Source organism: Pseudonaja textilis, unplaced genomic scaffold (assembly GCF_049901715.1).
Source record: "Pseudonaja textilis isolate UNSWEBS1 unplaced genomic scaffold, rPseTex1.2 PTEXSCF72, whole genome shotgun sequence".
Classification (NCBI taxonomy): Eukaryota; Metazoa; Chordata; class Lepidosauria; order Squamata; family Elapidae; genus Pseudonaja; species Pseudonaja textilis.
The window spans coordinates 36,902-51,410 of record NW_028262969.1 but is presented as its reverse complement, the minus strand read 5'-3'; the positions used below and the strand labels follow the sequence as shown (position 1 = coordinate 51,410).

Below are 14,509 nucleotides of genomic sequence, written 5' to 3'. Positions count from 1 at the left end.
ATGAGTCACTGGTCTGCTACGGACATTGGGGGCCTGGAATGCATGCATCTGTTGAAAGTCTTTCTAATTTATGTTTCTACAGCTGCAATTTTGGTTTCATTTTATCTTATGTCAATAAGCAAACACCTCAATCACTATTATGAACCTTATCCTTCTACTATGTGGTAGCTGGCAGTGGAAATGACTTGATAGCCTGTAATCAATCTTGACTTCTACATGGCCTGCATTTTCTACTACTTTGTGTAGATCAGGGGTCTCCAAATTTGGCAACTTTAAGACTTGTGGCCTTCAACTCCCACAGCTGGCTGGATAATTCTGGGAGTTGAAGTCCACAAGTCTTAAAGTTGCCAAGTTTGGAGACCTCTTCTGGACTAGATTATCAAGGAAGATGCCTAGCAAAATTTAGTAATACTACAGATTGGCTGTTTACATTGAAATCAGGTGTAAGACAGTGATGGTAGCTAAATTATTGGGTAGTTTAGTTTGGTTATTTATTTCAGTAGGCTGATTTGAGAAAGCTAAACAGGATCAGACCTGGTAAGTACCTGGCTGGGAAGCCAACACAAAATAGGATGTGGGGAGGAATGGGGTTGGAAAGGAAAGAAGGAAGATGGGATAAGATAACTTTTATTGTCATTTTTAAACTGTAATTACACTGAAAAACATTAAAAGCAAAATATATATACATATCCATACAGATACGTAACACACATATGTACATGTTACACGCACAAAAAAAATCATTGCCCATTATGAATAGATAGCAGAAAGGAAGAGTATTGGATACATATACACAAATGTGTGTGAAAAAAACTGCAAAGAAATAGGATTATAAAAAACCAGCTTCCAATCTTAGCAGTTATAGGTGAGAGAGAGAAAGAGAAATGAGAAAGAGAGAGAGGAAGAAAGAGAAACAGAGAGTGAGGGGGAGAAAGAAAGAGATACCAGTTTAAAAGAAAATAGAAAAATGCCACTTTGTTTAAGATTGCAGACCCCTGGGTTAGGCAAACACCATGGTTCTTCCATTCGAAATAAAAACAATTTCAATTAAACCCAATTTATTTAAATTGAATTTAGAGATTTCCTTATCATCATATCATAGAAAGACAAAATAGCAATTGCTACAGCACTTAAAACTTATATACTGCTTCATAGCGCTTTACAACACTCCATAAATGGTTTACAGAATCAGCATATTGCCTCCAACAATCTGGGTCCTCATTTTACCTCATTGTTCTGGGTCTCAGAACAGCGGAAGGTTCAATCAACTTTGAGCCAGTTAGAATCGAACTCCTGGCAGTCAGCGGAATTAGCTTCCAATACTGCATTGTAACCACTGCACCACTTTGGCTTCAAAATGTGTCGTTGAACACAGATTTCATTTCTCATTCTGGTTTTTTTTAGAGGAATTCATCATTCTGAAATTGTTTTCACATGATATGTTGATATATATGTGATCTTCTCCAATGGCTTTTGGTTGAATTATGTTGAATTCCCCGACAGGTAGTCCTCAACTTAGAACAGTTCGTCTACTACTGTTTGAAGTTAGAACGGTACTGAAAAAAGTGTCTTACGATCATTTTCCATACTTATGACTGTTGAAACATGGTCACATGATTTACATGAAGATGTTTGACAAGTCACTCACATTTATGACAGTTGCAGTGTTCTGGGGTCACGTGATCACCTTTTGTAACCTTCCAACCAGAGTCAGAAGCAAAATCAATGGAAAAGCCAGATTCAATAATAATAATGTTATTGCAGTGATTCACTTAATGTGGCAAAAGTTGTAAAATGGAGCACAACTCACTTAACAACTGTCTTGCTTAGAAATAGGAATTTTGGATTCAACAACAGTAAAAAAACCCTGTATTTCTATTGAACCTCTTCCCATACTTCCTTTATTGATATGGTTTCTCCTGCATGTTGATTCGTCGACGGCAAGTATAGAGTTTTACTTCTTGCAAAGCTCTTTCCACACTCCATGCATTCATATGGTTTTCCCTCCTGTATAGATTCTTTCATGGGAAGTAAGACCACAACTCTTTTAAAATCTTTTCCCCCCCCCCCAAATTATTAAACACCCCCCCCCCCCCAGAACCCCTTTATTTAAATTAAATTTACAACTACAAATAAATTTCCCCAACCCCCCAGGTATTTATAATTCCCCCCCTTTTCCCCCCCCCTTTTTTTTTTAAAAAAAAAAAAACCCCAAAAAAAAAAAAAAAAAAAAACTAAAAATAAAAAAAAAACAACAAAAAAAAAAAAAAAAACAAAAAAAAACCAATTTATTAAAAAAAAAAAAAAAAAAAATCAACCCCCATATAAATAAAAAAAAAAATTAAGTAAACAAAAAACAAAAAAAATAAACCACCCCAACCCATCTCCGCGTTCCCTTTTTCCCTAAAAATTCCAACACCCCCCCCCCTCTTTTACCATTCCTCTTATCGATTGTTTTCAAATATTCCAAAACATCAAACACAAGTATCACATTCTTCTTCAACTATCCTTAGGTTAAATCTACTCCAATGCCCATCATCCCAGTCCCGCATGGAATATGATGTCCCCCCCCGTCCTCTGGCACCACTCGCAGGATCCTCCAGGGGGCTCCCTCGGTAGCCGTTGGAAGAGCTGGGCAGCGCCCCTCCCCCTCCCGCTTTCGAAGGAAACTGAGCATGCGCCTCGTTCTCTCCCCGTCCCAAGTGATGCCTCCTTTTTCCCGGAAAAGGCTGGGAGCGAATCTGGCTTTTCTTCCGTGTCCGATCCGGCTCCCCTTCGCTGGGAGCCTCGAGCTGAGTTTCCTCCAGAAGTCCCAAGAGTTTGCAGGGAAACCTTACACGGATGGAGATCCAGACGTTGCTATTGGAGGCGAGCGTGGCGACCTGCCAAAGTTCGTCAGGTTCGGAGTGATGGGAAAGGGAGATCCCGGGTCCCATGTTCCCCTGCCGCCCCTGTGCATGCACGGGCCAGGCCGGGGAGGAAGCCAAGCTCCGGAGGGCGGGGGAATGAGGACCGCAGAGGCGAGGGATGCGTTTACCCTCCAACCCTGCGGGGCGGGGGAGCTTTGGAAAGCAGAGATTTCTACTTTCCGAGCAGCCTTTTGACTCCTTGACAGCTTCCTGCATGTTTCGTGGCCCCGTTTTCAGAAGGGGATTCTCTCCCCTCCTCTTTCCTAGGCTGAGAGAAGCGACCTGCCGAAGTCGCTCCTGCTGGCCTTGCACGCAAGGCTGCAACTCCCCGTGCAAGAAGTTGGATAGAAGTTGTGCAAGGACTGGAACTCGGTTTCCTGGTTTCCAGCCTTTTTCCACCAAGTGGTTCTTCCAGCACACCAGACAATGCTCCACATCATGTTAAACAGTTAAAGCATAGATGGTTTATTTGTTGAGATGTTAGTTCTGTATGCCTAGGATGATGGTTTCTTAATTCTGCCCCAGGAGTTTGGGCCCGAAAGTTGATGAGGTTCTCATCTCAATCACTGTTTATGATTTGTGATTCCGATTGTGCAAAGGTTTTTTACTTTGCAAACAGCCATTGAAATCATTAGACTAAGTAAACAGACACTAGAAGTCGGATACTTTTCTAAATGTATTTATCCAATATTTTCAGTCCTTGTTCGAAGCTGATCCAGAAGGCAATCCTGAATTTACTGCAGTAGTCAGACTTCCTAATAAGATAATAATAATAATCCTCCTTGTACATACAGCTGGATTTCTTTCTTTCCTTTTTTTTGTAGGAGGAGGAAGAGGTTGCTTCAGTATTCAGATTTGTCACCATTTTGAACTCGCTGTGTTTTCCATTTCAGATATCTAAGGTGGAAATCTTTCCTGGTTCCTCTGGAGTCCAGATTATCTTTTGTGGGAAGAGGGCTAAATCACCCTAGGAGATTTGGCTAGACCTCTTGTGAAATCCATCCCTCCATTTTGGATCCGGATTAGAGACCAGAGAGAAGATGGAGGGACAACACCCAGCAGATGCAGGTTTTGGAAAAGGCCTTGCAGCTACTCAGCCTTGGAGCTGTGGGGAAAATGGGGCAAGTCCTGGACAGAAGAGCCAAGAAGAAGAAGCCAACACTTCAGAGATCCAATACTGTCACTTCAGAAAAGTGCAGTTCCAGGGGGGGAAGAGTCCCCGAGATGTTTGCACTCAGCTTCACCACCTTTGCTGTCAATGGCTGCAGCCAGAAAGACACACGAAGGCTGAGATGCTGGACTTGGTGCTCCTGGGGCAGTTCCTGGCTATCCTTCCCCCAGAGATGGAGAAATGGGTGCGGGAGTGTGGAGCGGAGACCAGTTCCCAGGCGGTGGCCCTGGCTGAAGGCTTCTTGCTGACCCAGGAGGAGGAGAAATTGCAAGAAGAGTTGCAGGTGTGAGAATTTAATCATGGCATCTCTAAAGAGGAGTTCTGTGAATTTGTCAATTGCTTTTTGGTAGAATTTTGTGGGATTATTAACTCCTATGGACAGTTGTTCCATTCTTCCAGGGCCGTGATGGCGAACCTATGGCACGCATACTGGAAGTGGCACGCAGAGCCATCTCTGGCGGCATGCAAGCTGTCGCCCCAGCTTAGTTCCATTGCGCATACACGTGCGCCTCCCGCTAGCCAGCTGATTTGCGGGTGTCTGCGTGTATATGCGGGGGGTAGGGCGCATGTGGGAGATGCGTGCACATGCGCAGGAAGTGGGGGAGCACAAGGGGGTCACACATGCATTATGGGTGCAGGCACGCAACAACGTAAAGGTTAGCCATCACTGTTCTAGGGGATGTGTTTGGGGCAATTCTTGTATTCTGTTTCCAGTTTTGCAAGCAGAGATTGGAGTCTGCTGGTTTAAAGGTTCAGTATGATAATTCCTGAGTGCTCTTTCTTTGTTTCTCATGTCACGTCATGTCCAGAAATCCTTGGAAACTTTGACTGAATATCCCAAGGGAAGGAAAGATTCACTCAGATCTTCTCAAGAGCTGCTGTTCAGGGAGACTTTACACAAAGATCAAAGGAATGAAAGCACGCCAGGTAAGATAAGCTCTTTCTGTATAATGTGACTTCAACATTTAGCTGATTCTTTTGCTCCTCTTGATTGGAATCTCTCTCCTTAGAACAAATCTGCTTCCACCATTTTTCCCTTTCAGAGAGTAGAAAACTATCCTTGGAAATTTTAGAATCACCTCCTCTTTGTGGTGGGGCTGAAGGGTTGGCTGAACCGCAACTTCAGGTAAGGAGGATAAAGATTGGAAAATCTCCATGTATCTTGGATGGATTTCATTTTGTTCTAGAGTTTATTGTAATAAATTGCTGTTTGTAAGCAATATGAATCTGACATCAAGTCATTCAAAACTGATAGGCGGCCTAGCCTATTTCTCCCTTCTAAGGGGATTCTTTGTGAGACGCTTTCTCCTTTTCTCCTGCTTCACCATCAGATTTCATCGACCAGATTGTTGTCAGCATCGGGGCTCTTCCTTCTGTCTTCCAGGGTTATTCTCACAGACCATGACAAAAAAATACTCTTTTCTTCCTTTTCAAAAGCATCTTTGGGATATAAAAAACATTTTAAAATAAAAAAAAAAACCCAATTTTTTTTCACCACCCCCCCCCCCCCCCCTTTTTTTTTGATGTAAGTTTTTTTAATAAAAAAAAAATATTTTTTTTTTAAAAAAAAAAAAAAAAAAAAAAATAAAAAAAAAAAAAACAAAAAAAAAAAAAAAAAAAATAAGAACCCTGTCTGTGCTCAGGATAGCAGAGCAGGTATGGGATGAGAGCCTTAAATGTAATTTCTGGGGAAAAACCACTTATTTATTTATATCTGGCCTTTATTTTTCATAAATAATAATAAAAGCAGCGGACACCCCCCCTCCCTGCCCGATGGGCCTGAGCTGCTACAACCAAGACTGGATAGGTCCTGAGTGAGATTTCCCTTCTCTCAGATGTGCTCACTTGTGCACCAAGTTTGGCATCAGCCTAATTGAGGGTAGGGAGCTGTTGCCACCCAGAAATTCCCCTTGGCTTACAAAGATTCTGCTCTGCAGACAAGTGGGGATGAGACTTCCAATGAAGTTGGAAAGCTGGTAGGTATGTAATTGACCCAGCCTGATTCCGTGTCCAGTGGACTTCAGGACTTTGTGGCCCCATGAAATAGTCCCAGGTCAAAGCTTAGATCAGGGTTGTGTCTTAGATTCATTGTGATGTAATCCAGTCCTGTTATATGAGGATCAGTAGGGATAAACTTGCAATTGGGTCCTTGCTAAAATCATAGTTTGGAATCTTCATGTTTGCCTACAAAGCAGCCAAAATATATGAATGATTCTTTGGCTGAATTTCAGAAGAAAAGTTTTGATTGTTCCCTTTTCTTGCTACATTTCATTTTCATTTTTCTTTTTGAAGGCTTTATTGGGCAAGAGAATAAGAATTGCAACGAGGAACGCCATGCAATCCATCTGAAAAAGGAAAAGGGAAAATTTGCAGGTCAGATGCAATCAAACAGTTATGAAAGAAAACAATCACAAAGTGGAATTGAAAAAGGCTTTCCTCGGGTCAGTTGGCTTCCTAACCATAGAAACATCAATGAGGGAAAAAGACCATATCAATGCATGGAAACTGGAAAGAGCTTTAAAAAAACCGATCATCGTATTTCTCATAAAAAGACACATTCAGAAGAGAAACTATATATCTGCAAGGAGTGTGGAAAGACCTTCTATAATAATGACTCTCTTACAAGACATCAAAGAAGTCACAAAAGAGAAAGACCTTATAAATGCATGGAATGTGGAAAGAGCTTTACCTGTAGCAGTAGTCTTAATACCCACAACAGGACCCACACAGGAGAGAAGCAATATCGGTGCACAGAGTGTGGAAAGACCTTCTATAATAATGTCTCTTTTACAAGACATCAAAGGAGTCACAAAGGAGGAAGACCTTACAAATGCATGGAGTGTGGAAAGAGCTTTAGTTGTAGCAGTAGTCTTAATGACCACAAGAGGATCCACACAGGAGAGAAGCCATTCAAATGTATGGAATGTGGACAGAGTTTTCCTTACAGCAGTAGTCTTAATTCCCACAACAGGACCCACACAGGAGAGAAGCCGTATAAGTGTGTGGAATGTGGAAAGAGCTTCACCTCTGGCAGTAATCTTAATAACCACAAGAGGATCCACACAGGAGAGAAGCCATACAAATGTGTGGAATGTGGAAAGAAGTTCACTTTTCATTATTCTCTTATGATACATCAAAGGAGTCACAAAGGAGAAAGACCTTATAAATGCATGGAGTGTGGAAAGAGCTTTAGTTGTAGCAGTAATCTTAATGCCCACAAGAGGATCCACACAGGAGAGAAGCCCTACAAATGCATGGAGTGTGGAAAGAGCTTTACTGATAGCAGTGGTCTTAATGCCCACAGAAGGATCCACACAGGAGAGAAACCATATAAATGTGTGGAATGTGGAAACAGCTTCACTTCTAGCAGTAGTCTTAATGCCCACAAGAGGATTCACACAGGACAGAAGCCATACAAATGTATGGAATGTGGACAGAGTTTTACTTATAGCAGTACTCTTAATCTCCACAAAAGGATCCACTCAGGAGGGAAATATCTGTGCACAGAGTGTGGAAAGACCTTCTCTAATAATGACTCTCTTGCAAGACATCAAAGGAGTCACAAAGGAGAAAATCCTTATAAATGCATGGAGTGTGGAAACAGCTTCACTTCTAGCAATAGTCTTAATGCCCACAAGAAGATCCACCTAGGAGAGAAGCCATATAAATGTGTGGAATGTGGAAACAGCTTCACTTCTAGTAGTAGTCTTAATGCCCACAAGAGGATCCACACAGGAGAGAAGCCATACAAATGTATGGAATGTGGAAAGAGTTTTACTTATAGCAGTAGTCTTAAATCCCACAAGAGGATCCACACAGGAGAGAAGCCGTATAAGTGTGTGGAATGTGGAAAGAGCTTCACCTGTAGCAGTAATCTTTATAACCACAAGAGGACCCACACAGTAGAGAAGCCATACAAATGTGTGGAATGTGGAAAGAAGTTCACTTTTCATTATTCTCTTATGATACATCAAAGGAGTCACACAGGAGAAAGACCTTATAAATGCATGGAGTGTGGAAAGAGCTTTAGTTGCAGCAGACATCTTCATTACCACAAAAAGATCCACTCAGGAGAGAAGCCACATAAATGTGTAGAATGTGGAAAGGGCTTTAGGTGGAATTGTGCTCTTGCTGCCCATAAAAGGACCCACACAGGGGAAAGACCATATCAATGCATAGAGTGTGGAAAGACCTTTACTTGTGGCAGTAATCTTTATTACCACAAGAGGGTTCACACGAAAGAGAAACCATATCAATGTGAGGAATGTGGAAAGATCTTTACTCATAGCAGTAGTCTTCATAGCCACAAGAGGATCCACACAGGAGAGAAGGCATATCAATGCATGGAGTGTGGAAAGAGCTTTAGTAGGAAATACGCTCTTACCACACATAAAAGGATCCACACAGGGAAAAAACCATATCAATAAAGGGAAGTGTGAGAAGTGGTTTCACAGAAATCTGTGTTGTCCTCTGTGTATGTCTGCGATTGAGCCCAAAATTTCTGTTGCTAAGTAAGACAGTTACTGAGTTTTCCCCACTTTATGACCTTTTTTTGCTCCATGTGAATCGCTTTTGATAAATTAGTTAGTCTGTGGTGAAATGAATCTGGCTTTCCTTTTTAGTTTGCTTGTCTGAAAGTCACAAAAGGGGATCACATGTCCCGGGAACACTTCAACTCTCATAAATATGGGTCTGTGGCCAAGCATCTGAAATTTGATCAGATGACTATGGGGACGCTGCAACAGCAAAGACCTTTGCTTGTGGCATTAGTCTTAATTCCCACAAAAGGATCCACACAGGAGAGAAACCATATCAATGCAAGGAATGTGGACAGAGTTTTACTTATAGCAGTAGTCTTAAATCTCTAAAAATTCTTTTTAATGAATTAAAAATAACATCCCACACAGTCTTGTGACTGAGGTTTGCTATGTTTTTTTGCCAATTTCCAACAATTCCTTCAGGTTTCCAGTTAAAAATGCCCATTGGTGAAAATGGACTTGTTTAACAACCAGTGTTTGCTTAATGACCACAAGGTTCACTTAAGAACCATGGTATTTGCCTAACCCAGGGGTCTGCAACCTTAAACAGTCAAAGTGGCATTTTTCTATTTTCTTTTAAACTGGTATCTCTTTCTTTCTCCCCCTCACTCTCTCTTTCTCTTTCTTCCCCTCTCTGTTTCTCATTTCTCTTTCTCTCTCTCACCTATAACTGCTAAGATTGGAAGCTGTTTTTTTATAATCCTATTTCTTTGTAGTTTTTCTCACACACATTTGTGTATATGTATCCAATACTCTTCCTTTCCGCTATGTATTCATAATGGGCAATTATTATTTTTTTGTGTAACATGTACATATGTGTGTTATGTATCTGTATGGATATGTATATATATTTCGCTTTTAATGTTTGTCAGTGTAATTACAGTTAAAAAATGACAATAAAAGTATCTTATCCCATCTTCCTTCTTTCCTTTCCAACCCCATTCCTCCCCACACCCTATTTTGTGTTGGCTTCCCAGCCAGGTACTTACCAGGTCTGATCCTGTTTAGCTTTCTAAAATCAGCCTACTGAAATAAATACCAAACTAAACTACCCAATAATTTAGCTACCATCACTGTCTTACACCTGATTTCAATGTAAACAGCCAATCTGTAGTATTACTAAATTTTGCTCGGCATCTGCTGCGTGTTACTCTCTTCCTTGATAATCTAGTCCAGAAAAAGTCCAGAAACTTGGCAACTTGAAGACTTGTGGACTTCAACTCCCAGAATTCTCCAGCCAGCTATCGGAGTTGAAGCCCACAAGTCTTAAAGCTGCCAAATTTGGAGACCCCTGATCTACACAAAGTAGTAGAAAATGCAGGCCATGTAGAAGTCAAAATTGATTACAAGCTATCAAGTCATTTCCACTGCCAGCTACCACATAGTAGAAGGATAAAGTTCATAATAGTGATCGAGGTGTTTGCTTATTGACATAAGATAAAATGAAACCAAAATTGCAGCTGTAGAAACAAAAATTAGAAAGACTTTCAACGGATGCATGCATTCCAGGCCCCCAATGTCCTTGGCAGACCAGTGACTCATTTTATTAGCAGATCTTCCCTTTCTTTCTCTGGCTGACGTACCAAAATCTTCCCAAAGGCCCTTCCTGCACAAACAACCCCCTGTACACTCGCTCTACCCTCCGTCACTGAGACAGGGAGCTACTGTAGCTCAGGGCCCGAGCCTTCCAAGCAGCAGCCAGAACCGGGAACCAGAGCTCTGCTTTCCCTAAAGGCTGACAAACTTCAGGTCCAACCCCGGGGCCACCGCCTCACACCGGGCTGCCTCTGCCCGCATGTTGCTGTGGGTTTCCCCCACGGAGAGGGCTGGCTTACCCCATTCGGAGGCCAAGAGCACAGCACCGGTTTGTGGGTGCTTCTCCCGGGGTGAGGGTTCGGCTCAGCACCGCTCCTAAAGCCAGCAGCGGGTCTGCAGAGCAGGGAGCGGATGCCTGGCCGGACGGAGCAGCTCAGCATGGAGAAAAGTTGTGCATCTCCCCATGTTGCTTTGTCCTTGAGCACCCTCATCACCTCCTCTGCATTTGTGAAGCACGCTAAGTTTAAAGGTGCTCCTCATGGAGAGGAATATGGGGAGACGCGCGACTTTTCTCCGTACCAAGAGGGCTGCTCTCTCTCTCTTGCCTTCACTCTTGGCACCGAAAAAAAGTCAGAGCAGCAGTTGAGGTGGTTGGTCACCCGTCCCGGGGCTCACACTCCACCATACCTGCAGGGGGTGTGGGATGCAGCAGCAGCAGCGAGGGCGCAATGGCGATTCTGGCAGCATCAGGGCTTCCAGGCTGTGCTCCTCCCAGCTGCCGTCAGCTGTCCTGGACTCAATGAAGGGGCGCCTTGTTGACACAAGCCTCTCCACGTGTTCTTTACAGCTCATGGGCAGGCAGAGAGAAGCAGGATTCAACCTGGCTTGCTTCTCTGGTTGCCCCGGAGCCATTTCTAATAGGAGAGGGGAGACTTGGAATCTTTCTGCTGTGCAGCAGCAGGTGAGAGAAGCAGCCGCTGACCTGGCCGGATCCTATACTAGCCTCTCCACATGTTCCTTGGCGGAAGTCAAGTGGGGGGAAAAGCGACCGGTGGCAGCAGCAAAGGGCAAGTGCAAGTGGGAGGGGAAAGGCGGCAGTGGCAAAAGGCAAGTGGTGGGGGGAAGGCGACCGGGGCTTGCAGAGCCTCACTCACCCAGGGAAGATCAATAAAGGCAGGGCTGCAGCGGAAGGCAGGCAGCAATGGCTGGTATGCGAGAACAGGCTGCAGGCAGCAGTGTTGCGCATGGGTGAAATGTCGTGCATGCATGATAAGGACTGAGGGGCAGGCAGTGGAGAAGCGGGCGGGGAGGGGCAGGGCCAGCCAGAGGCCTTATTTACCAGTTCTCCGAACTAATGGTAATGGTAACAACTGGTTCTATAGAACCGGGCTGAACCGGTAGAATCCCACCCCTGCCTATGACTATCATTGTTGTATGTTATGATTCTTGATGAATGTATCTTTTCTTTTATGTATACCGGGAATATTTGAGGGTTATGGATCCACCTTGTTGTGGTTTGCACTAGAAAAGGCATTTTATGGATGCACATCTAAAAAGGACTCCAATTAATTTAGATTATTACTCAAATGGTCCTTGCCTGAAATTTTTGATAACTATAAGGAGTGTTTATAAAAGTTCATTTAGCGATTGTTCAAAGTTACACAACACTGAAAAAAAGTGACACTTATCACCATTGCAGAATCCCCATGGTCACCTGAGGAAACTTCAAATGCTTGACAAGTGAGTCATATTTATGACAATTGCAGTGTCCCAGGGTTGTGTGATCACTTTTTGCGTTCTGACAAGCAAAGCCAAGGGAGAAGCCAGATTCACTTAACAGTTAACAGGTAATCAGATTTGGAAGGGACATTGTAGGTCATCGAGTCCAACTCCCCACCCAAGTGAGAGACCCTATACCATTTCTGACAAATGGCAGTCCAATCTCTTCTTGAAGGCCTCAAGTGATGAAGCTCCCATAGCTTCTGAGGGCAAGATATTCCATTCCATTGGTTGATTGTTCTCACTGTCAGAAAGTTTCTCCTTATTTATCGGTTATATCTCTCCTTGTTCAGTTTCCATCCATTATTCCTTGTCTGGCCTTCAGATGCTTGAGAAAATAGCTTGACCCCCTCCTCTCTATGTCTCCCCTGGTTCTTCTCTTCACTAGACTATCCATGCCTAGTTCCTGTAACTGTTCTTCATATGTTTTAGTCTCCAGTCCCCTAATCATCCTGGTTGCTCTTCTCCGCACTTTTTCTAGGGTCTCAACATGTTTTTTATAATGTGGTGACCAAAACTGGCCGCAGTACTCTAGGTGTGGTCTTACTAAGGCTTTATAGAATGGTATCAGTACCTCACTTGATCCCTCTGTTAATGCAATTTAGGATTACATTAGCTTTTTTGGCTGCTGCTGCACACTGCTGGCTCATATTTAGCTGGTTGTCCAGTGAGACTCCAAGATCCCTCTCACAGTTACTGCTATTGAGCCTGGTTTCACCCAGTCTATATGTGCACTTTTGGTTTTTCTTGCCTAAGTATAGGATTTTACTTTTCCCTACATTGAATTCATTTTCTTAGATATGACCCAGTGTTCTAGTCTGTCAAGATCCATCTGGATCTTGAGCCTATCTTCTTGGGTGTTACCTATTCCTGCCAGCTTAGTATCATCTTCAAATTTGGTGAGTTCCCCTTCTATTCCCTCATCTATGTTGCTAATATTGAAGAATACTGGGCCTAAGACGGAACCTTGTGGCACCCTACTGCTTACTTCCCTCCATGTAGACTTAAGACCCATTAAGGACTACTCGTTGAGTACGTTTTGCCGGCTAGTTGCGAATCCATGTAGTGGTGGTGCTATCTATTCCACTTTTTTCTAGCTTACTAAGAAGTAGGTTGTAGTCTACTTTATCGAATGCCTTGCTGAAATCTAAACATATCATGTCCACAGTATTTTGCTGATCTATTAATTTAGTCACTGTGTTGAAGAATAAAATAAGATTAATTTGGCATGATCTGTTTTTAACAAACCCGTGCTGACTGCTAGTTATTACTTTACTTGTTTCTAGATGTTGGCAGATCTGTTTTTTTATTATCTTTTCCAGTATCTTCCCGGGTACTGATGTGAGGCTGATTGGTCAATAGTTTCCTGGGTCTGTTTTTTTTTCCTTTTTTGAGGATGGGAACCACATCAGCTCTTTTCCAGTCCTCTGGTAGATCCCCGGTGCTCCAGGATTTTTGAAAAATATGGTGCAGTGGTTCTGAGATGACCTCTGCCAGCTCCTTTAAAATTCTGGGATGTAATCCATCAGGCCCTAGAAATTTCTTTTCATCAAGATCAGACAGGTGTTCTCTAACTATTTTTTTGCTTATTTTAACTTTTATTTCTGGTCCGTCTTTTACAGTTATGTTTTGGGTGGGTTGAGCTATAGTTTCTTTTTGCGTGAAGACAGAGGCAAAGAATGAGTTAAGCAGTTCTGCTTTCTCTCTATTGCCTGTTACTTCCTTGCCATCTTCTCTCTTTAGTGGACCGACTGTTTCCTTGATTTTTTTCTTGTTATTTATATGTTGGAAAAAACTTTTCTTATTATCTTTGACTTTTGTTGCAAGTCTTTGTTTGTTCTGAGTCTTTGCTTTCCTGACTTAGTCTTTGCAGATTCTGGCTATCTCAGGGGTGGGATCCGACCGGTGTAACTACCGGTTCAGTGATTTTACGTTATGTTCTCTGCCTTCAGAGCTACTGGTTCTACAGAGGTAGACAGAACCTGTGCTGTCAAGACACTTTAGGGTTAATGGGATTTGGAATAGTTAGTTAGGAATTGAGAGCTGCTCCCTTAAGAGAATGCATCATGGTAAATGTAGTTAAGGTATCCTGGGAAATGTAGTCCATGTCTTGTGGTCACATCTATAATTCTGATTGGTCACTAAATTGACCCTTGTTGGGTTGGGGGAGGCTCCCTCACTCCCTCACTCAATGCCTGAATCCATTACCAGGCAGCTGCTTCAATCATCATGGGGATGAGAGTTTATTATCTTTCTACACCAAAATGCAGATATGCAAAGGATTCGACATTAAGAAGAACCTCATCATAACTGTGAGTTGAGAAGGATGCCTGATGAACCTATAAAAAAGACTTTGTATGGATGCTTTGTGGAGTTGCTCTGTCTGTTTTATACCCATCCAGAGATCAATAAGCAGAAAAGAACTGGTAGAATCCCACCCCTGGGCTATCTGCTGATATTCTGCCTTAGTTGTATGTCCTTCTTTTCATTTTTTTGTACTTATCCTTTTTTTCTTTCAATTTGCCAGAGAGATATTTCTGCAGCCATGATGGTTTCTTCTTGGATTTCTTGTTCTT

The 14,509-nt window shown here is 42.6% G+C and overlaps 2 protein-coding genes across 3 annotated transcripts in view; both read left to right on the top strand.

Annotated features, from left to right (window-relative positions):
- The window catches only part of LOC113454679 (uncharacterized), a 16,327-nt gene extending 6,399 nt beyond the window's left edge, over positions 1 to 9,928 (top strand). The window contains exon 7 of one of the 2 annotated variants that reach the window (XM_087919245.1): positions 6,734 to 9,928. In XM_087919245.1, coding sequence (XP_087775371.1) covers positions 6,734 to 8,507 — 1,774 coding nt within the window. In that variant the 3' untranslated portion in view covers positions 8,508 to 9,928. Of the gene's footprint in view, positions 1 to 6,372 lie in introns of both variants that reach the window. The other variant, XM_087919244.1, reaches the window with a different exon arrangement.
- On the top strand, positions 3,907 to 5,470 carry LOC148123601 (zinc finger protein 202-like). The gene is made up of 3 exons (XM_087919248.1): positions 3,907 to 4,363; positions 4,890 to 5,007; positions 5,124 to 5,470. The coding sequence occupies exons 1-3, from the start codon at positions 3,950 to 3,952 to the stop codon at positions 5,294 to 5,296; spliced, it is 705 nt and encodes a 234-aa protein (XP_087775374.1). The 5' UTR covers positions 3,907 to 3,949; the 3' UTR covers positions 5,297 to 5,470.
- Positions 9,929 to 14,509: the final 4,581 nt, after the last annotated feature.

Bases quoted from the DNA above. Each gene is read 5' to 3' on its own strand.
- LOC148123601 (XM_087919248.1), top strand. From the start codon at position 3,950: ATGGAGGGACAACACCCAGCAGATGCAGGTTTTGGAAAAGGCCTTGCA. The intron at 4,364-4,889 runs GTGTGAGAATTT...CGTCATGTCCAG, and splicing joins AATTGCAAGAAGAGTTGCAG to AAATCCTTGGAAACTTTGAC. The intron at 5,008-5,123 runs GTAAGATAAGCT...TTTCCCTTTCAG, and splicing joins AAGGAATGAAAGCACGCCAG to AGAGTAGAAAACTATCCTTG.